We start from the raw sequence: 21,665 nt of genomic DNA on the forward strand, positions 1-21,665 counted from the left end.
CCATATTTTATTAATTCATTTACTTGACTGTTGTTAATTTCACACGTTTCAACTGCAGATATTCTGGTTTTCACACAATTAAACTGAATTTGTAATCATATATACATATCACTAAGTTAAGAGGTAAAGTATGGCTTGTATGTGGAAACCCCGGGCAGGAAGCAGGCAGTGATATATATATATTTTTATATTTATTTTATTTCCCCAGTGTTTATTGTTGTAATACTCTTTTCGGCCACAGGAGACTGCAGTGCAGCCACAGTCCATGATGTTTTCCCTCAGACTCTGTGGAAGTTTGTAGTTATCCTCCTCACACTCAGCTGATAAGTATTTTATCCTTTAATTGCCTCGTTTGTGTAATTTTTCAAACATCTGAGACACAGGCCGGGAACCCCTCCACCTTCTAATGAAGAAACAGCGGAGACACAGACAGGCTGTTGAAACATTTACTCATTTCAGCTTTACTCTTTCTCACAACACCCATGTGCTTTCAGTGCGGGTCGCTTCAGGAGACAGGGCGGTTCTGCAGGTGCCATGTTCTACCAGGAACCAAAGAGGCAGATTTGAATGAGTCTCAATATATAAACTTTAAGCCAATGTCTAAAAAACAGGAATGATTCAACAAACATCTGGTCCCGGTCACAGATGGTGACGTGAGACCTGGTCGCCATGGTTACCGTGATAATGGTTAGGGTGAAGAGAAGATGGTGATTTGGGTTGAAGTTAGCGCTTCACCTCTGTTGTCATGGTAATAACCTCCTCCTGACGCGGGTTGTGTCGCTCTTCATACTACGTCACCACCCGTCTCCCTTTGCTCCCGTCATAATTACCGCGGCCACTAGATGTCGCCTAGCAACGAAATGTAACTGGTTCATAACCTGCTGCACAAACGACCTATGGGCTCGTTTTTTGTTTTTAACTTCTTAAAAGCATTTAAGTCCTACTTTTTTTTTAAATACACATCAGCCCTGAAGAACATCATCAAAAGTCACAGACGTAAACCTGATTAAAAAAAGTTGTTAACTTGTTTTGCTTAATTTTAGACCTGGTTTTCAGGAGCAAACTTTAACAACGAAGCTTTATCATCTACAGGGCAGAAGCAGGTTCCTGGTAAAAGTCGTCTGGGACATTTCACAGATCGTCTCAGCTCTCAGTCCACAGCGGTTAAAGGGATACTGCAGACAAAACAAAAACCAGAGTACGCCCAAAAGTTTAGGAGCTGGCAGATCTGATGAACAGAAACCGGCCTGGAGCCTGATCCCACGTCTCAAATGCTGCTAACTGATTCCAACGGTTCTTTTGTGCTCGTTGTCCCAGTTCCTCGATGGGGATGTCGTCCTGAAAACAGCCCTACAGCTGTTGGTCGACTAACAGGCACATCAGCTCGTAAAGCAGCTGTTTGTAAGTTGTGCTTTTGCTACATAGCAAATGTTAGCATTAAAAGCTCTTTCCTTAAGAGTCTGGAAGAAACGCTGGGATTTGACACAGAGAGCAACACCACTGTTAACTCTTGTTTTCCTCATACAGCTATCACTTGTTTTCTTCTACTGGAGGCCCAGCGCTGCTCAGAGGACGTGTTATAACCTCTTGTAAATGGATGGCTGAAGAAAACTTAATGCTAACGTTAGCAATAGCAAAACTTACAAACAGCTCCTTTCAGTCAACATATTTCTTTGGTCAACATTGCAAATGTTTTTCTCAAAGAGATCAGACTGTTTTAAAACACTCTGAACACAAACCACCTCTACCTTTAAAACCAAATGACACACTAGCACGGCTACAAATACACTAATGCTCCTCCATCCACACTTGTGACGAGAGCATTAATGTGGCATACTCTGGTTTTTGCCTCTTAAATAACACTGTACAACAATGAAACACTGTTCAGGTCCACAGTCACTTCAGTCAACAAGAGTCCACAACAGAAGGTTTGGTTCACACTGGTACACACACTCACACACACTCACACACCTCTATTCACACCACAACACATCGATATATGGCACAAAAATATCCACCTTCATCTTAAAATTACAACCAAAAACCACTGAACAAAAATGTCACAGCCTCCAGCTGATCAGACAGAGAATAAAGAAGTTATAGAAAAAAAAAAAGAATATGAAACACTGAATAAAAATGTCAGTTATATATCAGGCATGCAGGCAAACACACTGTAAACTTCAAAACTGGCAACAGGTCCAAAACCTCCACCGGGCGGCTCGTTCAGGTCCTCGTCACTACAGGAGAACCAACAGAAGGCTCAAAGATCAGAGTTCAAATACAGTCTGTGTGAATTAGTGTTAAATTGCTCCGTTTACTGATGAACTTTGGTATGAAGTGATCATTCACTGGATGTCTGGAGGAAGACCTGAAGGAGTTTTCCTGTTTAAGAAGCTTTTCCACCACAACAGGAAAAAATTCTAGTTGAACTACACAAGACATTTTTATGAAAATGTTTTTTTTTTTCTCACAATCTGAGTCTTATGTTTTGTTTCCAGCTGTTTCACTTTGAGTTTTATTCACACAATTATTTTTGCATTTTTACTTTATGTGCATATTGAAAATGTGACTAAAAACAAGTGGATGGAAAGACACTTGTGTTTGTACAGAATGTCATCACAATCCATCCAATAGTTGTTGAGATATGAGTCTGAACCAAAACTGAGACTTTAAATAGGAGACACGGGTCAAAATAATTCTGGCTTAGATCATTTGAATCATTTGAGCTCAAATTTAGACTCATGTCTTGTAAACTTTTCTATAGACGTACAGCAGAAATGAGTCCTAACTATAACAACAAGACCCAGGTTGGAGAAAAAAACCTCTTAACTGACCTTTAAAGATGGTGAAATGTGCAACATGTTCAAGAACCATCAGATCACCAGAATGTTGTGATGTATTTAGGTGAATCTGTTTCCTGTCACTGTGAATGTGGGACTTCAGTGGGTTTGTTTTACTTCTGTGTCCATGGTGAAACTAAACTAACAGGCACTTTTCACTTTTCATTATGGCACAGCAGAAACACACAGACTGTCCATCACACCAAGATGGATTCCACTTCATTTACAAATTATCTACCTTCATTCACTGAGCTTGAGTGTTATTATCCTTTTTTCTTCTATTGCAGTTTGATTAGTGTAAAGCTTTGGTGACTTTACTTCCTCTCCCAGAGTCCTTAGCATCTCTTTTTAATTCACTGACAAAGAAAGATGGAAAAAACAGAGGTTGAGGGAAACAAAGGAACGAGGAGTTGGGGGAGAAAGAGGAAACAAATCCTACTAATTCACTGACAGTGAACTGGTTTGAACACTGGCCTGGTGTCGTAGTGTGAAGGTGTAGTGGTCAGTTCAGTTAGATGTCAACTGGCCACGATGGCTTTTCATTCCCAAAGTGATCAAGCTGCTGCAGCAGAAAGACTTCAGCCCTGCTACGGTGCAACAGAAAATTAATCAGACACAGAACAGAGTCTGGTTGATCCCTTCCATTATTAAGACTAGAGCAGGAGAACAAGGAGGGTGAAGGAGATCGGCAGCAGGAGTTACTTTACAGGTGGAGAATAGAGGAAACAGAAAACAGGGAGGGCTCTGCAGTTAGAGCGACTGCACTCTCCACTGTCCAGGAATGACTGACAGAAACCACTGATTCTCCCTCCGAGGGACTTGAAGGGCTGTGTGTATTTACAAAGCTTCGTATCTGGTACTAAAACTCTACAACAATTAATACTGTTATGATATTATCTCAGAAATTCATTAAAAATGTGTTAGGATCTTTCTCTCTTTGAAGTGATACAACTCCACCACCTCCACCACATTATTAATGGATCCAGCTGTCGACCTGCAGCTGCTGGGGCCACGGATGGGACACACATCTGCCTCACCTGCGGGCCACTACTGTACAAGCCTGTTTACCCAAACACCACACACTCATGAGTCAAAGCCTTCACGTTACAATCCTTAAGATTTTCATGAGCCTGTTTCTTATTGGTCGGTGTAGAGTCAGTCCACAGGAAGTGATCCAGTGTCACTGTCTGTAATTTAATATCAGCCTCACTGTTGACTGTTCACACTGCTTCACTTCACAAACAGCATCACGTCACATGGAGTCTGTGATGATCATTGACTGACATGATCACTGAAACCACCTGAGTTTGTTTGGCTGCACTAGAAACAGATTCAGCTGCTCCAACAGTTGATTTCTGACAGAGCAGCAGCTCAACTACTGTTACCATGGTAACCATAGGTATAATCAAATCAACCAAGACTGAAATTTTAAGGATTATAACTTTAAAGTCCTTTTCATCCACAAATCACAGAATACTAGAACTGCCTTTCTTAATATTTTGTCATTTGTTTGCCCTAAATAATCATCAATCATCAGGATATTCTAAGTGTTTCAAGCCAAACAGAATGGATGGAAGAAAAAAAAAAACTAAGAGGGGAACTAAAATCTCTGGATTCAGTGTTTAGTGTAAAAATGGCTTCTGTATAGCTTCCTTTCAATCAGTCTTTTTAAACTCTGAGATTAGACACAAAACATATGTCATGTCGTATCTAGAGATGAAACGGTTTCACGCTAAATCACGGTAGAAATGCCAGAAGTTTAGTATTAGCTTTTAAAAGTATCACTATAACTGTGGTGGATTACTGTGGTTAATTTAACTCATGTTAGGTTCTGTACAGCATCAGCAGCAACAGTCTCCCAGACGCATACGCAGCAAGCATTGTGGGTCGGTTTTGTGTCAGTTAAAATATGGCAGAAGGCAGAAGGCAGTAGCGCTCCTCCACAGATCTGCTAATAATGTGAAGTAAGATCTGTCTGTGAGTGGGTGAAAGTTAGATTTCTGGTTGTTTATTCCAGACAAAGATGCTGATAAGTCGTGTTAACTCTACCAGTCTGTGTATCTGGTCTGTGTGTTCAAGGTTTGATGAGTCATAACTGAGTGATTTTGTTTATGCAAATTGTGTCACTAAGCATAAAAAAAATATATTTTGTGATTTCAAGAAAAATGAATGTCTCGTGATCACAGGAAAACAAAATAAAAATAAAAAATAAAAATAACATGTTTTTATGATATGAAACGTTTGCCACCTTCACACCAAACTCATGTCTGCAGGTGAGATCGATGCCTCTCGGTCCTCTAACAGCTGCAGGACAGATCCCTCATTTTGAAACACAATTTGATCAGAGTCTGTCACATACTCACAATAAAATATTAGTGAACCAATGATTTTTGTTCACAGGCTCTGATTTGCTTGTGATTGGTTAGTGTATGAACCAAAAACAAAAATGGAAGTGAGTCAGTTTTCCCTTTTAGATCAGATCCAAGACACTGAACTGCAGCGACAGAACAAACAAGACAAACGCTCTTCTTCCTCTTCTTCTTCATCAGTCGGCGTAATGCATGATGGACTCGACGTAGTTTCCGGGGAAGAGGCCGGTGGTGGCGTTCATCACTCCTTCGAACCAGCCGTCCTCGTTCTTCTTGATGACGTAGATGATCGCTCCTTCCTGGAACGACAGCTCGTCCTCTTTGTCGGCTGCGTAGTCGTAGATGGCCACCACTAGAGGGCGGTAAACACAGCAAAGTATCATTATTTATGAGATCAGTTTTTTATTATTGCCTATTAACACCGTGCCCATATCCACCAAAGTTATGATTAAACAAACACAGTAACACAATGAGAGCTGCAGCAGGTCTTCAGTTAGCAGAATAACATTTATCTGCAGCTATTTGTTAGTTGATTAATTACCCATTGCAAAATGGGTAATGCTTTATTTGACATTACCTAATTTCCTGTAAACCTTCCTCTTAACTTCCTAAGATTAGCTGGTAATAAATTGTAATTTTAATGAGGAATGTTTCCAGGAACCTAAAATACAGGACTGTAACATAAAGTGTTACCAAAACAAAAAAAAACCCAAAAAACTGAATCTCTTCTGATTGTTGGTCAAACAAAACAAGACATGTGTTAGACATATTAATGGTTATGTTGTGTGTTGTTTGTAGCGTTACCTTTCTCCAGGTAGGTCCTGGGAGCCCACGGTGGGTCTTCTTCAGCGTACGGGTCGTTGTACTCCACTACTGCTGAGTCCTCCTCCTCATGTCCATCTTCCAATGGCTGAGGAGTAGGCAGGGGCTCCTCTGGCCCTGATTGGCTCTCAGGAGCCGGGTGAGGGGGAGGAGGGGCGTCTGAAACTGTGGAGCAGGTATGAGGATGAGAAGGTATATTACACATTCAGGAACACAAACAGCACTCGCAGACACACACACACACACACACACACATTTATACTTACTGGACTCCTGAACTCGAGCAACAAAACCCATGAGAGGAAGCTGAGGGGTGAACTGGAGGAGGGAGGGGGGTGGTGGGGAGGCTGCAAACACACAAATCTGAGTTAATTAACATAATGAGCTTTTGATTCCACTAATAATCAGAATAAGAGTTTAATGAGGAGGAAAAGGTGTAAACACCTCAGTCTACAATCACATGTCGTCACTGACAAACACAAACCACACAACTCTTTTTAAAGACTCAAGGCAGTGAACACACCTGACCTGGACCATCACAAGTAGTGTCAGTGTCATGTGACATAGGACACACAAGTCATATATATTTATATATATAGTAGTCACTGTGAAACCACCACTACCTCAAAGATCACCGTCAAGTTTAAGCCACGCCCCTGACGCTCTGATCAGAACCAGTACGAGCTCCATCAGACTGGTTCTACTGCAGCGTACCTGGGCTTTGGTTGTAGTAGGGACCTCCATTGACCTGGTTCTGTGTTACGATTGGCTGACTGGTCACAGAGGGGGGGCGGCGGTACGGCAGTGACCCCCCCACCTGTGGAGCCTGCTGTCGTGGCTGTGGCCGGTTCATGCTGTAGAACTGAGGGACAATAGGACCTGACAGCAGAGAGGGGCGGAGTCAGACACACATGACCACACTGGTGAATCCAGTTCAGATGTAAATAATCAGGGAGAGAGCAGGACTTGGTGAGGTTGGCGACGGAGGCGGTGTTATAGGAGAAACTCACCTTCAGTAGGTGATGATGAGGAAGAGGAGGAGGAGAGAGGAGGAGGTGCAGGAGGAAGGAGAGGAGACACTTCTCCAGGAAAAACACCCGACTGGAGCTCAGATGTGCTGGGGGTGGGGTTAGAGGGCGAGGAGGTGTTGGTGGGCGCGTTTGATTTCAAGTTTGATCGAGGAGGCGAGTCAGTAGGATGTGAGGGTGAGTTTGGTGGCAAGGGTGCGTTGGGTTGTGTTAAGGTTGTGGTGGAGGAGGAGGAGGAGAAGGAGGAAGGAGTCGGGGAGGGGGAGGGGGAGGAGTTTGGAGCGGTGGAGGAGGAGCTAGCTGGTCCAGCAGTTGGGGAAACTTCAGGAAGGAAAGAAGGAAGGAGAAAAGCAGGAAGGAGTTACGTGGTTTAAGGGAAGACGGACGGAAGAAGAAGGTGTAAAGTGTAGGTCTGTATGTTCCCTGTGCATGCATGCGTGTGTGTGTGTGTGTGTGTGTGTGTGTGTGTGTGTGTGTGGTGTTACCTGGGAAGGTGGAGGGCGGGGAGGGCGTCGGCACAGCAATGGGAACTCCTACACAGCCGCTGCCGCTGTTCTCCCTGCTGCTGCTCCGACTACTGCTGCTGGGGTGACTGCCTCCACTGCTGCCACTGCACGCACGCACGCACACGCACACACACAGCAGTATAATCAGTGTACTGAATGTTTATATGATACAGTACCAGACGAACGTCAAACACGTCTTATGTTACATAATTATAGCTACACACAAAATGTACAAAACTTAACTTTAATGGAGAATTGACTGGTTTTAAAATGTTTAAAAAGGATGCAAAGATGGGAGGAAGGAGAACGATGGAGGAGAGGCAGCAGAGAAACAGACAGACAGACAGTTGCCTGTAGAGAAACAGCAGTAAAAGCAGAGCGATGTCTGGAAGAAGTCATGAATGGCAGTGAGTTAAATCAACATCAGCACAGAAGCAATGAAACAATGAAAAGCTGCAAACACTGAATCTGATTGGCTGAAGGCTCCAGAGCGACACAGAAAAACGTGGTGACTGAATGGGAGGACAATATTCAACGTGTTACATTTTAAAATGTGCAACTAAACAGCACATCGTGCTGCATTTCTCCAAAATCTATGACTTTATTTTCAAAATGTTTCCCCGAAAAGTTTCTTTCTTGTAATATTTTGGCTTTAATTTAATGTGTATTTTTAGACTAACATAAAAATTTTAATGAATTTGAAATCAATCTGTCAGTGTAAATTTAAATTTAAGTTATACTTTGAAAGTTTTTTCCCATCGAGAGCACCAACAAGCTCACACAGTCACATGGACGAAGCTGAGGATGAGAAGAGGCTCAGTTAGTTGATGCTGTGAGGATGAAGCAGCGTTAGCTCAGTGTGTCCTCTGTGTTCCATCAGCAGTGACGCTGCAGCGCTCATCAGGATCCACAGACTGTCCCTAAGGCCATTAAATGTTCACAGAAAAAATCATTTAATCAGGATTAAATAAATTATGAGAAAAGAAAATTATAATATAGTTAAAGGTCCCATATTCAACTCTTCTCCAGTGCTTTATCTGAAATGTTAATATCCATAAGAAGATATATTTGTGGTTTTCAGAACCAAAAACCTAGACCTGCTTTACAATCAAAAAACACATGGACATCTACCTTTATACCATATGGGACCTTTAAGAGTTTTGAAAAAATTGGGGCCTTTGCTGTCAGTCATTCTGATCATGAGTGTTTTAATAAGCATAAAGAGGACTGTTAGATGAATAACAACTTTTATAAACAGATTTACTATTTAAATTACAAAGAAAACTCATTTTTAACATTAATTCATTAATTATCAGCTTTCCATGGTTCACTAATTACAGTGATCATGTGAAATACTTCAAATGAATCCAAACTAAACTAACCCCTGACGTCACTGCTGGATAAAACCACAGAGGACACACTGCACAGAGCGGAGGGAAGTGGGATGAAGCCAGAAGAAAGGTGAGAGCTCACAAGCACTTCAGAGATATTTAACAGTTCGTCTCGCTAAAGTTTCTTTCTTGTCAACAAACCACAGGGATGATTTAGCCCTAAGCTAAAATCTTATTAGGCTTTAAACTATCTCTCTGGTGGAGCTTTAGACAATAAGACTGATACCACTCTCATGTCTGCAGGCTGAATATGAAGCCACAGCCATCTGCCTACTGGCACCTCCACAGCTCCCTGATTAACATGTTTGCGTCAGTCTTCATGACTGATGTCTCCTCAGCTTCCAGCTTCATATTTATCACTCACATCTGACAGTGGTATCAATCTTCTCATCTAACTCCCTGAACTCATCCCAAACTGTTGCCCGCTTTCGGTTTGTGTGAAGGGAAACCTCATATTACCACATTAAAAAATACACTATTCAAAGTAATACACCATCGCTCCTGGTGTGTCTTCAAAAACCCTTTGTTGGGCCTGAACTATAGTACGGGATCATTACCTGAATCCACTGCAGGTAACACACTGACTATAGATAAGAACGTCTCCCAACCCCACATCGAATAACCCTTAACCATCACTTTAACTAAGAAAGGAGCCTCAGGCTGATCCAACATCTTTGCTCATGTTCAGTCACCTTGTTAAATGTGATTTGATCAGACAGAAAAACCAAGAATGGAAGCATGAAAACACACTGAGAGAAGAATGTGTTGAGAGTCGTTCTCAAACCTTCAACACATCTGTCAGCTGAGTTTGGGAACTTTAATGAAACACATGTTGTTGTTATTACCCTCATACATCTGTCGTGCCAAACCAGACACGTGGATGTGTTGATGATCTGCCTCTTTGTAAATGAGACAGAGTCAAAGAGACATATGTCCTAAAGACTAGAGAAAGCTCTTTCAGACTCCATGAGAGCAGAAGGAAGAGCTCGGTCCTGCCCTGGCAGCCATGTTTACGCCCGGCTACCTGTATGTTCGGGGTCGATGGTTGAGGGTGGCGGTGCGGGCCGGACTGGGGAGCTGCCCGGTGGCCATATTGTTTCTGGTGGGGCTGGAGACATAATCATTGGGCACCACTGGGGGGCGCACTGGCTCCAAGGTTCTGTAGGGGGAGTTCTTCCTGTACATGCAAAAGGGTGAGGGTAAAAACAGGGTTAATGGAGGGAATAATCTGACTGTGATGACAGAGTCTGACTCCAAGGTCCTGTCGGGGCGGGGCTTTCCTTTACAGGACGTCCAAACACCCGAAAGCCTGATAAAAAAACATTGTTTCATGTTAATGTGAGTGGAGGTTTGTTTAAACGATCAAGAATCCACAGCATCTTCAAAGGTCCTGTTAATATTTTAGTAACATGAAGGACGTTAAAGGGTCTGTGAATGAAATTTTAAACAATAATACAGGAATAAACAACAGTTTTCTGGGAGTCATGGGGTCCTGAGCAGAGAAGAAGTCACACCCCCTCCGAGTGTGTTCTCAGGTCTTTGTTTTGGTGGCTGGTCTGTTAGCGCATGCATGTTAGCGCACGTACGCGTGCATGTGAGTGCCACCTGTTGAACAGGTGGTCCCCCCCACATTAATAAACACACAGGCACCGCCCACAGGTGAGATGTCGCAGTGCAGTACACAGCGCTCAGGTAAAGTGACTTCTAATTTATTATCCTGTCTGATGATGTGAATACATTTCTTTAGTTTAATCCTCAGGAGTGACTCGGTCTCAGGTTATACCAGTTAAATTAAAATGTCCATTCCTTACTCGATTCTAAGTTTAATAACATTTAGTAAAGCATTTAAATCTTTTCATTAAAACTAATGTGGAGCCACAGGGGCCACAGGAGGAGGCTCAGGTTGTATATTCTACTGTTAACTGTCAACTCTGTGAAGCCATAAATATAGTTATAATTCAACAAAATGTGACTGAAATAGTGAATGGATTTCATTACTCATAGAGTCAATTCTGCAATTATCTCTACATGAAATATGGGCCGGAGGGTTCGCCTCCTACTTTCTGTGTGCGAACAGAGAAATCTGTAAAGGTCATTTCCAAAGGTCAGGGAGTATTTTTAGAGAATTACGACCCCTCCAGTGTCACCGAGCTGAAGAGAATCAGGACTAAAGAGCATCATCAAAGAAAGAAACACACCAAAACCAGACTGAGGACTAACAGGAGTCAGTGTGATTGATTCAGGATTGAGATTTCTCCCAACATCAACACAAATGATGTCCAAAGCACAACACACAGCACATCATTACACCTGACTAGAGTCACTCAAAATCAACATTTTAACATGATGTGTGGAGTCTGTGATGGTGATAGTTTCTGTAGCATGTAACTAAACACAAAACCAAGAATTAGCCAACAACAGACACAGAAAGTGAGAATCATGTGTGAGTGTGTGTCTGGGTTGTTGTCGTGTGTAACGACAGAAGGATTTGGCCTGTTGGTTGCAGCGTGATGCCAACCCACTGCTGTGTGTTTGCGCCTCATCTCTGCGTGCACGGTTGTGTTTGAGTGTGTGTGTGTGTGTTCGTGGTGACGCAGGGACAGATGGACTTGGCTCGTCGACCGCTTCTGATCTGTTATATGTAACAGGAAGGAGCACTGATACGTCCAACAGGGAGACCAGGTGGTGCTGACACACACACACACACACACAGTAACACTGTAACGCACTAAGTGTTGTTATAAGTATTGTAATGAATTAAAGCTCCAGTATTTTATTATAATATTTGCTCAGACTGATCCCACTCACACGTCTGATTTTACATTCTTGTATTTGAGGCTCAATGATTTCTCATGTAAGCTGCACAGAACCATAGTTCATAGCTTAAATCTGAATAACAGACACTAAATTAAATGTCTTGGTATAAGTTACTTAATTCATTTAACTTTATGAATATTGAGGACAATTAATACACGTTTAAATATTAATATAAATATACATGTATTTTTGGCTGGACCACAACACTATAGTCTGGACTGTCCCTGACTGAGTGATCATATTTTCACCATTGGTCACTGAGTTGGAGTTTCTGGCTCCAACAGGTTCTATTAGAGGGTTGTTTACAGCTGCAGTGTCGATAACTTGGTGCATTATTGCTACATTTAGAGACTGGACCGTGTATAGATTGGGAGCTTAGGGCTACATCTTTTGTAAAAGGCAGTCTACTGAGCCCAGCTACTCAGGAACTGCAGGGAGCACTTCAATACACTGAGCCTCGCCTCCATTACAGCAAATTAACTACTTTTTTATTATGAAATTATGTTTCACTATCACTAAAGGAGGCAGAGGAATAACTAAACATAAGACTCACCGAGCAGAGAGCAGGAGAGAGGGAGACAGAGAGAAGTCATCACTAACTGCTAAAGAAACTAGCAGATCTGAATAACATGTAAACAACAGAAACACCAGTGACACTATAATAATACACTTCCTGCAGCACAGGAATAAAACAGTTTCTGTCCACTGAAACACTAGAGGGCTTTAAATTTGAAGTGGTTACAGGAAGTGTTGAGTTGAGTTTGTATTAACACGTAATGCATTAACTTTAACACGACAAACGGGAGTGACTGAAAACAAAACAAACTACATATCAATCAGAGGGAGTTAGAAATAAAGACCTGCCTCTAATAAAAGTCTGTTTTGTTCTGGGGTTGAAGGTAAATAAAGGAGCTGTGTGAGAGACACAGTAAGAAAGATATTGTGTCTCTTCTCACTCTGACTGATCATTGTACAGTAAATACAGCTGAAATCTCTCCTCAGTCTTTGTCTTTAATTTATGTGCTTAATGATTTTGTCAGACGATGTTGCAGTTATAAAAGCATGACAGAACTGAGAGGCTAGCTGTTCCTGTCTTTATGCTAAGCTACACTAACCAGGTGGCGACTGCAGCTTCATATTTCCTGTACAGACATGACAGAGGAATCAATCTGAACATCTGACTCAGCAAGATGTATTTCCCAAAATGAACGATTCCTTTAAACGAACAACCACACAACCTTCGACCTCACGTCTGGATGCTGCAGTACCAGAGAAGAAGAGAAGAAGAGAGGATGCAGTGAAGAGAGAGAGAAAGTGAACTGGTTGAAGTGAGAAGAGAGAAAGAACAAAGGAGGACAGTGAAAATAGGACAATAAGAGAAAGAGAGGAGCAAAGATAAAGATAAGGAGAGATACAGCTGGGTGACCTAGATGTTTGAGGGGGAAGAACAACAAGCTTTCACAACACATGACGTTATTCCTCTGAGCACTGTGTTGCAGCGTGTGTGTGTGTGTGTGTGTGTGTGTGTGTGTGTGTGTGTGTGTGTGTGTGTGTGTGTGTGTGTGATGTCATCCCCCTCTGCCGGGTCAAATCTGTAATAAGCTTGCCGCAGGATGCTCCATCCTTCCACAAGAGACAAAACACACACACACACACACACACACACACACACACACACACACACACACACACACACACACACACCTTATTTCTAAGTGCAAAGAACAACACATCTGTGCAGCTGTGAAAGGTGGATCTATCTGCCCTGTTCTCTGTTTCCAAGAAATACAAAAAAACAGAGCAAACCCTGAACACAGAGCAAAAACACACTCGACAGACTCATCCAAGGTGAGTGTGTGTGAATGTGTGTGTCCGTACAGTGACAACAAATACACTTTAGAATCACCTGCATTTATGGATAAATTTATCCTAAAATATGATCAGATCTTCATCCCAGTTACAAATATGAACAAACAGAATAACACACAAATCATTTTATTGTTTTTGTCTACGTTGAAATCATCACTGAAACATTCACAGTATAGCTAGAAAAAGTATGTGAACCCCTTCACCAGAAGCTCACTGGAGTCAGGACTCAGTTCTCTGTGGACTGAGGCTTTGATACTTTCACAGTATTAACATAGAACCTAGACCTGCTTTATAATCACAAACACATGGACCTCTACCTTTAGACTGTGTGGAGCTTTAAAGGAAGCAGCTGCTCTCCACAACACCACTGGGAAAATGTTTTACGGCAGCACTATGTGGTGTAAAAACTGCTCTGCACACCAACATATAAACACCATCCCAAAGGTGAAGCAAGGTGGGTGATGCAGCAGGACAATGATCTTGGACATCAAAGCAGATCCACCACTGGATGACTTCAAAGAAAACCCATGTTCTGGAGTGGTCCAGTCAGAGCCCAGACCTTAATCCAGTGGAGATGCTGTGGACTGAGCTCAGAGAGCTGCTCACACCAGACACCCTGAGAATCTGTCTGTTAGAAGAATGGTCCAAAGTTCCTCCTGAACATGGAGCAGGTCTGATCAGCAGCTACTGAAGAGCTGCTTCAGGTTATTGGAGCCAAAGGACGTTCAACCAGTTATTAAATCCAAAGATTCACTGACTGTTTCCAGCAGGACTGTGAAGGTTTAGTGGGTGTGTTCAGTAAAGATGTGTTCATGTGATATCAGCTTAGAGACACCGTGTCTGCACTTATGACCTGGATGAAGATCAGATCACATTTTATGACCAGTTCACACAGGAAACCAGCTCAGTCCAGGACTAGCACACTTTCTTACATACATGCATGTGCGTGTATATGTTACATACCCTAAGATGCCTTTGCCTGCCCTCGGGGGGCTGGGTGGTTTCTGAGTGGGGGGGTTGGACCGGGACAGGCCCCCTCCTAGTTTCATGTTCTGCTGGCCGTTCACCTGTGGAAACACACACAAATAAAAACACACAGCCAAAGTCACATATCTGTCAAACTACACCGATCACATGTCAAATGATCAAGTCACTGACAGGCTGGCAATCATGGTGCAAATGATGGAGACTGACCAGTACATTTACATGGCACACACATTACTGTGCTGTAGTTTTAGATGTTTAGATTCATCACACAACACCATCAGGGGGCCTGTGATTGGAGTCATAAAGAGCTATCTTCAGAAATCCACAGAGGAACTGCAGCAAGTTCTCCAAGACCCTCAGAACCATGTAGCTGCTGGTGCTGAGTTAAAGGCAGATATTTATTTGATTGAGCTTTCTTCTCTTTACTGTCCTTTATATGAGGCTAATCAATAAATAAAAAAACATTATTTTAGGAGGCATCCTGAACTTTAATTTTAGTGTCTATAACATTTGCACAGTGCTGTATGTTGACTAATAGAGTGCTGCAGGAGTCCTACAACCCAGAGTTAACATCTCAGCACTTCCTGTTCTCTTGTCCTGAAGTCTCTGGCTTCTTTGAATGTGCTTTTGGTTAGATGACTGAAATAAGGTCAAGACATTTATTCTACAACATAAAACCTGTCAGTAAATCCCTCAGCCTTGATTCTTGAAGCTTCTCCGGCTGTTAAAAAGGCCGGTTGCTAACAAGAGTCTAAATGAGACGACAGAGGTTGTCGGGGACGTTAAACGTCATCAGTCCAACATGAAACCGACCTCCTCACCAGTCCACCTTTACAGCCTCGCTGTGTTTCTACAGACTGTCACTAACTCTGTCAGAGGAAAGGCTTCTGTAGAAGAGCTCAGAGCTGAATCAGACTACAGGCTGAAGGTTAGTGGTGGTGACGGTGAAGTCATGTGACCGTGGGGTCGTTGGTTTAGAGCCTAACATGAGCTTTTTACTGCTGCTGGTTGTGTTTAGGCTTCAAACATCATAAAGTGAAGATGATCCTGCTGAACCAAACCTGTCAGGATCAGAAACTGTTGCTGATTTTCTCTAATAATCCAAAACACAGAGGAGAAATCCTATTGGCTGTTAATGGAGGGAACCAGGTGATGATGACGTTATGGTTGGACTACAGGAACACATCATCCCTGCTGCCCTGCTCTAAGTAACAGGAAAAACATGCAGAGGTAGGGTGATTTACAGTGTCTCCATTACATAGTTTATCCACCAGAGGGTGTTGTCTTAGTCTCACAAGCCTGAAGGTTTTAGTCGCCTTTAGCATTAAACATGCAAGTTACAAACTCAGCTCTGATTGAACTGTTATTTTCTTATTGACAATTTACCAGTGCACAACAAAGTAGTTTCTACTCATTATTTTCTAAACCTTCTAGCTCTTAAAATATCATTTTTAATTATTCATATTCATAAAAGTCGATAAAACACAATTGTAAATGGTCTGCATTATGTGAGTAAAGCTGGGTTTTCTCCTCTTGTGATATCGTTCCAGTTTAACGTGACAACAGATTTCCAGCAGTCTGCCTCATGGTTGGAACTGACCCTCTCTGGCCTGATACGCCTCGACTTGAATGAGAGAGAAGTGTTTCCATTTCAATTTTGGGAAATATAATCTTTGTTGTATAGTCTTGAAAAATCCTCATGTGAACACATAAATGTTTTTAATAAATCTGAGAGATGATGTGTGTGAACGGGAGGTAAGGCTCTAATAAATAAGAGGTTTGCCATTTCCATTCCTCAGAGTGGTATTTCACCTGCCTCAGTTACAGGTCTGTGTGTGTAGGTGTGCTGTGCATCCTTACCTTAAACCTCAACAACCACTTTATTCGTCAGAGAAAGCAATGGGAGAAAGAAGAGAGGAGACAAGTTGTCTAGAGGTTAGTGTCAGTGTAAAAGCTTCATGCAAACATCAGCTATTAGAACCAGCATCCCAGAGAAAGTAAGATACAGAAGAGCTGAAATACAGACACAGAAATAAAGAGTCAGAGAGAAAGTGCTGCTGTGAAATGATGAGATGAAAAAATGTCAAGTTGTACTTAAATCATAAGTTTGAAAACACAGTTGATAGATAATGAATGCCACTTGTCCTACACGTGGGCATTTTACACTGCAAGTGCACACTACATATTTAGTGAGTCACATAGTGACTGTAAAAGCTCAGCCATGCACACAAACATGCAAGTTTACATCACATCACTCACTGGAGCTAATATTGTTCTCATTATTCTCAGTGCTGAAAACTTTTGGCTGCATTTCTGTCTTGATTCAGGGACACTGAAAACATCTATAAACATCCTTTTCATCATGATCTCCACCTTGACTCCATGTCCAATGTCATCCAGCACGCTGTAGTCGATGGGCTTCCTGATGTAGCGAACTGGTCTCTCCGGATTGGCCGGAGCAACGATTTTATGTGAGCGGGACGTGTTCTTGTTGGTGGTCAAGATGCCAATCTCCCGCCTCGCCACCTTCTCTTTGTGAATGTCAACGGTCTGAAGAGAGGAAGAGAAAGAGAGAGAGTGAATCTAATGCCAAACTTTAGTAAATAAGCAGAAAATACTTTGACTTATGTTACAGAGGTACCAGATCTATCCAGCCTGAGATCACATTACTGTCAAGTCCATGTGTTTATGCTGACCAGCTACTGCTGAACAAAATGACAGTAAACAGTGTTAACAACACTAAGAGTCTACATCCACACTATCAGGGCCGCACATACTCACAATGCAGTCAGTGCAAACATGGCATTAGTTCTGCACATATTTGTGTTGACATGTCAGAGCATCACCAACATTACTACAGTTTAACCTCTGGTCGTTTTCAGTGAGGACTTCGGGATTATTAATTTAACATGAACATACATTTCTATGCTAAATGAACATGCTGATTTGTTGACAATAACACAGCTTTGATAAAACTAAAAGAAGGAAAGTTATTCAGTTCAGAGTCTCTCAGTCTTTAAGACGCTCAGAGCATCTGAACTGAACATTTCATTGATCATTTTGACATTTTTCTTTGAGACAAAAGAACACTTGTAAAAATGGAAATCAGGAAAATAAATGGTGACATTTTAGTACAAATGCTTTCTGAATGGCTTGTGTGTGTGTGTGTGTGTGTGTGTGTGTGTGTGTGTGTGTGTGTGTGTGTGTGTGTGTGTGTGTGTGTGTGTGTGTGTGTGTGTGTGTGTGTGTGTGTGTGTTACAGCTGTGATTCCCTCTTTTTAATAAAAGGTTACTGTGACTTTCTCTCAGAACTGCCAGCTTTGGTTTAAAAACTGGGCAGCAACTCTTATTGATCAGTCTACTGCTTGTTGCACTGATTCATTCATCACAGTGTATATAAGACGTCCCCAGAGCCTGCTGACGTCTTTCTTATGTTGTCGGACTAAAAACTGAGATGCAATCAGAGTGAGAAACACATTTCACACTGTTCTGTGCTCTCACACTGTGGATATTTTGGTGTGTTGCATTTTAATATGGATGAAAACCTGTTCCTGAAGCCTGGGGTCAGAACAAGTGTTAACCTGTATTTTCAGAGGTGTGTTAAAAGGAAATTTAAGTGGATGCATCACGTGTCAAACCTGAGGGTGACGGTGACAAAACTGCTGCTTTGAGAAGAGAATCACTCACACAGACAAGACTAAAGGCTAAAAGTTAAACAGCAACATCACAAGCATCATCAACCAAAAGCAGTTTGCAGTACTGATAAACCTTATCAGCCTTATTTACCCTCGTTCAGAGCAACACACACACCAAGAGGGGGTGAGAGCATGCACCAGTAAAATACTGCCCTTCACTTGTTAAATAAAAAAAAAATCTAATATTTATATTCTGTCATGTCTGTGTCATACTCAGATTCAGCCTATATATTTAAAACAGCAGTGTCAGTTTCATGTAATGTTGATGGTATTCTGTTAAAATCAATATAAATAGATGTTTTCCCAGTCTGTCTTTGGTGGGAACCACGTGTGTCATGTGTGAAAGATGGGAGACACCAAATCTCTAGATCATACACATGACCTCACTTTTCCAGCAGCTGCTTTAATTAATCCAAAAAGAAGAGAGTTGCCATCATAACGCTGTAGTTTTCATGAAACATGAGCTACAGTGATACGTAACACATCAGTGTATCTTGTCTCTCAGTCACAGACTCACACAGAGGTTTGTTGTAATTAAAGGTCCCATATTTTACTGTTTGATATCCATAAGAAGATATACTGGTGGTTTTACATCACACAGATCCACTGTGAATTTGTCTGATTTCCTCTTCATGTTAAATGATCACATTGTTGGCTGATTACTCCGGCTTGAAATGAAGGATGGACTATAAAAGATCATCTCACTGTGGTTCTTTAGGAGAGGGAGCCTCGCTGCATGAAACATTCGCCTACATAACAGATGTGACAGTGTCTCGCCGAACAGAAAGCGGTAATTATGACGTGCAATCACAAGCCACCCTAACACAGAGAGAGGCATCTCATTATCTCTGCATGCAGAGTGTTATACTGATTATACTGATTATTCAGAGGTCTGAGGCAGAGAATGGACCCTCTGTACCTCTGAAAACTATGATTTCAGTCCTAACTACACAGCTCGTCTGTAAAGAGACTTTTAATGTTCCTCTTCCTACACTGAGCTTACTTTGTGTGCATGACATGCGAGTGTGCCTGGGAATATGATTATGGTGGAAGCAGCTGCAGTGTGAGAAGTGTGGGTGCAGGTTGTGTAAGCCTGATCGAACCACTGCTGATGCTTCACACTGTTGGGTGTGATTACACCTACAGGTGGTTTTATTTGTCTGATCAGTTGAAAATCATGAAGAGGACTCACGCTTTGTCCCCCACACACCCAAGTATCTGTGTCTGTTGGCTTTCTGTGGTGACCTGAAGATGTCACGTGACAAATAACTTCAATCTTTTGAGTTCCCTGAATGTTAATAATGGATATAGAGGAAATCTGCAGGGGAAACCACGTTTCTTGTCCATGGAGGATTCTAATGACCATCTAAATATACTGTTTACTTGCACACCAGGGTAGCTTTTGAGTCAGGATATAATGTTTACATGAAATACTGAGAAACCTGCTTAACAACCTCCACAACTACCTGTCTGTGTGTTACTGGCTTATGTCCAGTTTTTCTCTGTGTGACTGTGGTGTGACTGTTATTTTGTGGTAGAGTGAGTGCTCTCTCCATGTGAGGAGCCTCGTATGCTCCACCTCTAGGTCCCTCCTGCAATAACTGATATTTTAGGCCACTTGAAGGCAGCAGGAAAAAAGTTGTAAAGACAGCACTGATGTATGATCACTTTTTAACAAACAGTTGGTTATTTTTACATCCAGCAGACACAGAGCCACATGATCATCCATCCACGGATCAATCTCAGTCCAGTGTTCCCTCTTTTAGCTCTGTGTTTGGTCCCCACCAGCTCCTGAGGGAAATATCTGGCTCTTTAGCTGCTGAATGCTCCACTATGTTCTAACACCAGCTGCTGCTGTGGCTGAAAGCGACGCTATCAGAGCGGAGAGAGTGAACCAGAACAGTCAAGTTGTGTCTGCACAGATAAACAATGAGCTGAGAGTGAGTCTAAAGCTGCAGGTTCAGGTGATAATTCTCTGTAGGCTCAGAACAACCACAGACTCCTTTCACACAGTCATTCCATACATTACCATCACAGCCCATATTAACCAGACTCTTGTGAGCAGACAGGCTAAAAAAGACCACATTTCTGCACTCGACACTTTTCTATGTCAGCCCACCTCTCTGCAGTTTAGTACTGTTGCACACTCCGTGGTGTTTTTCCATCTATTTAAGTGCATTACAGTGTTTTACAGCATCACGGTGGGCAGAGCAGAACACTGGACATAAATGTGCTTGCATGCATACATGATTACATACTGTGCTCTCACCCATGTACTCTCTCACTATGAATAACACTGTATGTTTGATTTTATGGAGCATGTGCTCATACTTCATGCTGACAGACAGACTTCAGATTTAAAAGCAGAAATCTGTGGAGGTGGAGGGAAATCTTAACTCTCAGTTTACCATGAGGAAGGAAAACAGACATTTCTATCATTTTCAAAGGGTTTCAGAAGCCTAGCACAAATTATAAGTCTTCCCAAATGAGATGAGAAGTTTAAAAACCAACCACATTGATGTTCTGCTGGACTCAGCACTGACCTGTGAAATGTGGTTGACGGAGCTCTCCATGCGGCGGAGCTGTGAGGCCTGGATGTCCAGCATCTGGAGCACATTGTTGGCCAACGTGTTGATGAGGTAGGCGACGCTGGCCAGAGACTGGGTGGTGTAACTCTTCGTCTCCTCCAGCGCTCGCTGCTTGTCTGCAGACTGCAAGGACAGACACACACAGATCAACAGGTCAGCGTTATGTTCGCAGAAGAAAACAGAGAAATATCAACCTGTGGGGGCGGCAGAGACGGGACAATAGCTTTGTCCCAATTCAGGGGCTGCATCCTTCAAAGGATGCACTTAAAGACTGACTGCGTCACAGCAACGTGATTGGGCTGCTTCTTCAAATAAACTGTTGCTAGGGCGGCACAATTATTGAAATCTTGTTGAAATCACAAGAGCTGCCATTGTTTGTTTAAGGACAGGGTGTGTCACAACTGACCGTAAATGAAGCATTGTGGAGCTACAGAGACGTCCGGGCCGACATATTCGTTAGTTATCGTTCAGTAATATTTGTTACTGATCAAATAATTGTTTCAGGATTACACAGCACTCGCTGTACAGTACAGTGTTTGTGTTTCTGCTCCAGAGGTCAATCGCAGGTCAACATTACACTTGCTCATTCATTCTCCTCAACAAACTAACACAAAACACACACACCAACATATGCACTAATGCAAACACACATACACAAAAATACACACACAGGGTTAAATGCTGAATGTGACACTCCAGCAAACAAATACAGTACGACAAGGATGCCTGTGTGTGTGTGTGTGTGTGTGTGTG

General features: G+C 42.2%; 1 protein-coding gene across 4 annotated transcripts in view; it reads right to left on the reverse strand.

Annotated features, from left to right (window-relative positions):
- Positions 1–432: 432 nt before the first annotated feature.
- The window catches only part of LOC139614964 (abl interactor 2-like), a 28,655-nt gene continuing 7,422 nt past the window's right edge, over positions 433–21,665 (reverse strand). The window contains exons 2-12 of one of the 4 annotated variants that reach the window (XM_071472665.1): positions 20,868–21,035; positions 17,003–17,179; positions 16,490–16,507; positions 14,606–14,709; positions 9,981–10,133; positions 7,545–7,669; positions 7,042–7,380; positions 6,746–6,910; positions 6,298–6,378; positions 6,014–6,196; positions 433–5,561 (exon numbers count right to left, since the gene is read on the reverse strand). In XM_071472665.1, the coding sequence (XP_071328766.1) occupies positions 5,386–5,561; positions 6,014–6,196; positions 6,298–6,378; positions 6,746–6,910; positions 7,042–7,380; positions 7,545–7,669; positions 9,981–10,133; positions 14,606–14,709; positions 16,490–16,507; positions 17,003–17,179; positions 20,868–21,035 (1,689 nt within the window). In that variant the 3' untranslated portion in view covers positions 433–5,385. The remainder of the gene's footprint in view (positions 5,562–6,013; positions 6,197–6,297; positions 6,379–6,745; positions 6,911–7,041; positions 7,381–7,544; positions 7,670–9,980; positions 10,134–14,605; positions 14,710–16,489; positions 16,508–17,002; positions 17,180–20,867; positions 21,036–21,665) is intronic. The other 3 variants (XM_071472667.1, XM_071472668.1, XM_071472669.1) reach the window with 3 other exon arrangements.

Source organism: Trachinotus anak, unplaced genomic scaffold (assembly GCF_046630095.1).
Source record: "Trachinotus anak isolate AG129_WGS33_773 ecotype Australia unplaced genomic scaffold, CSIRO_AGI_Tana_v1 ptg000039l, whole genome shotgun sequence".
Taxonomy (NCBI): Eukaryota; Metazoa; Chordata; class Actinopteri; order Carangiformes; family Carangidae; genus Trachinotus; species Trachinotus anak.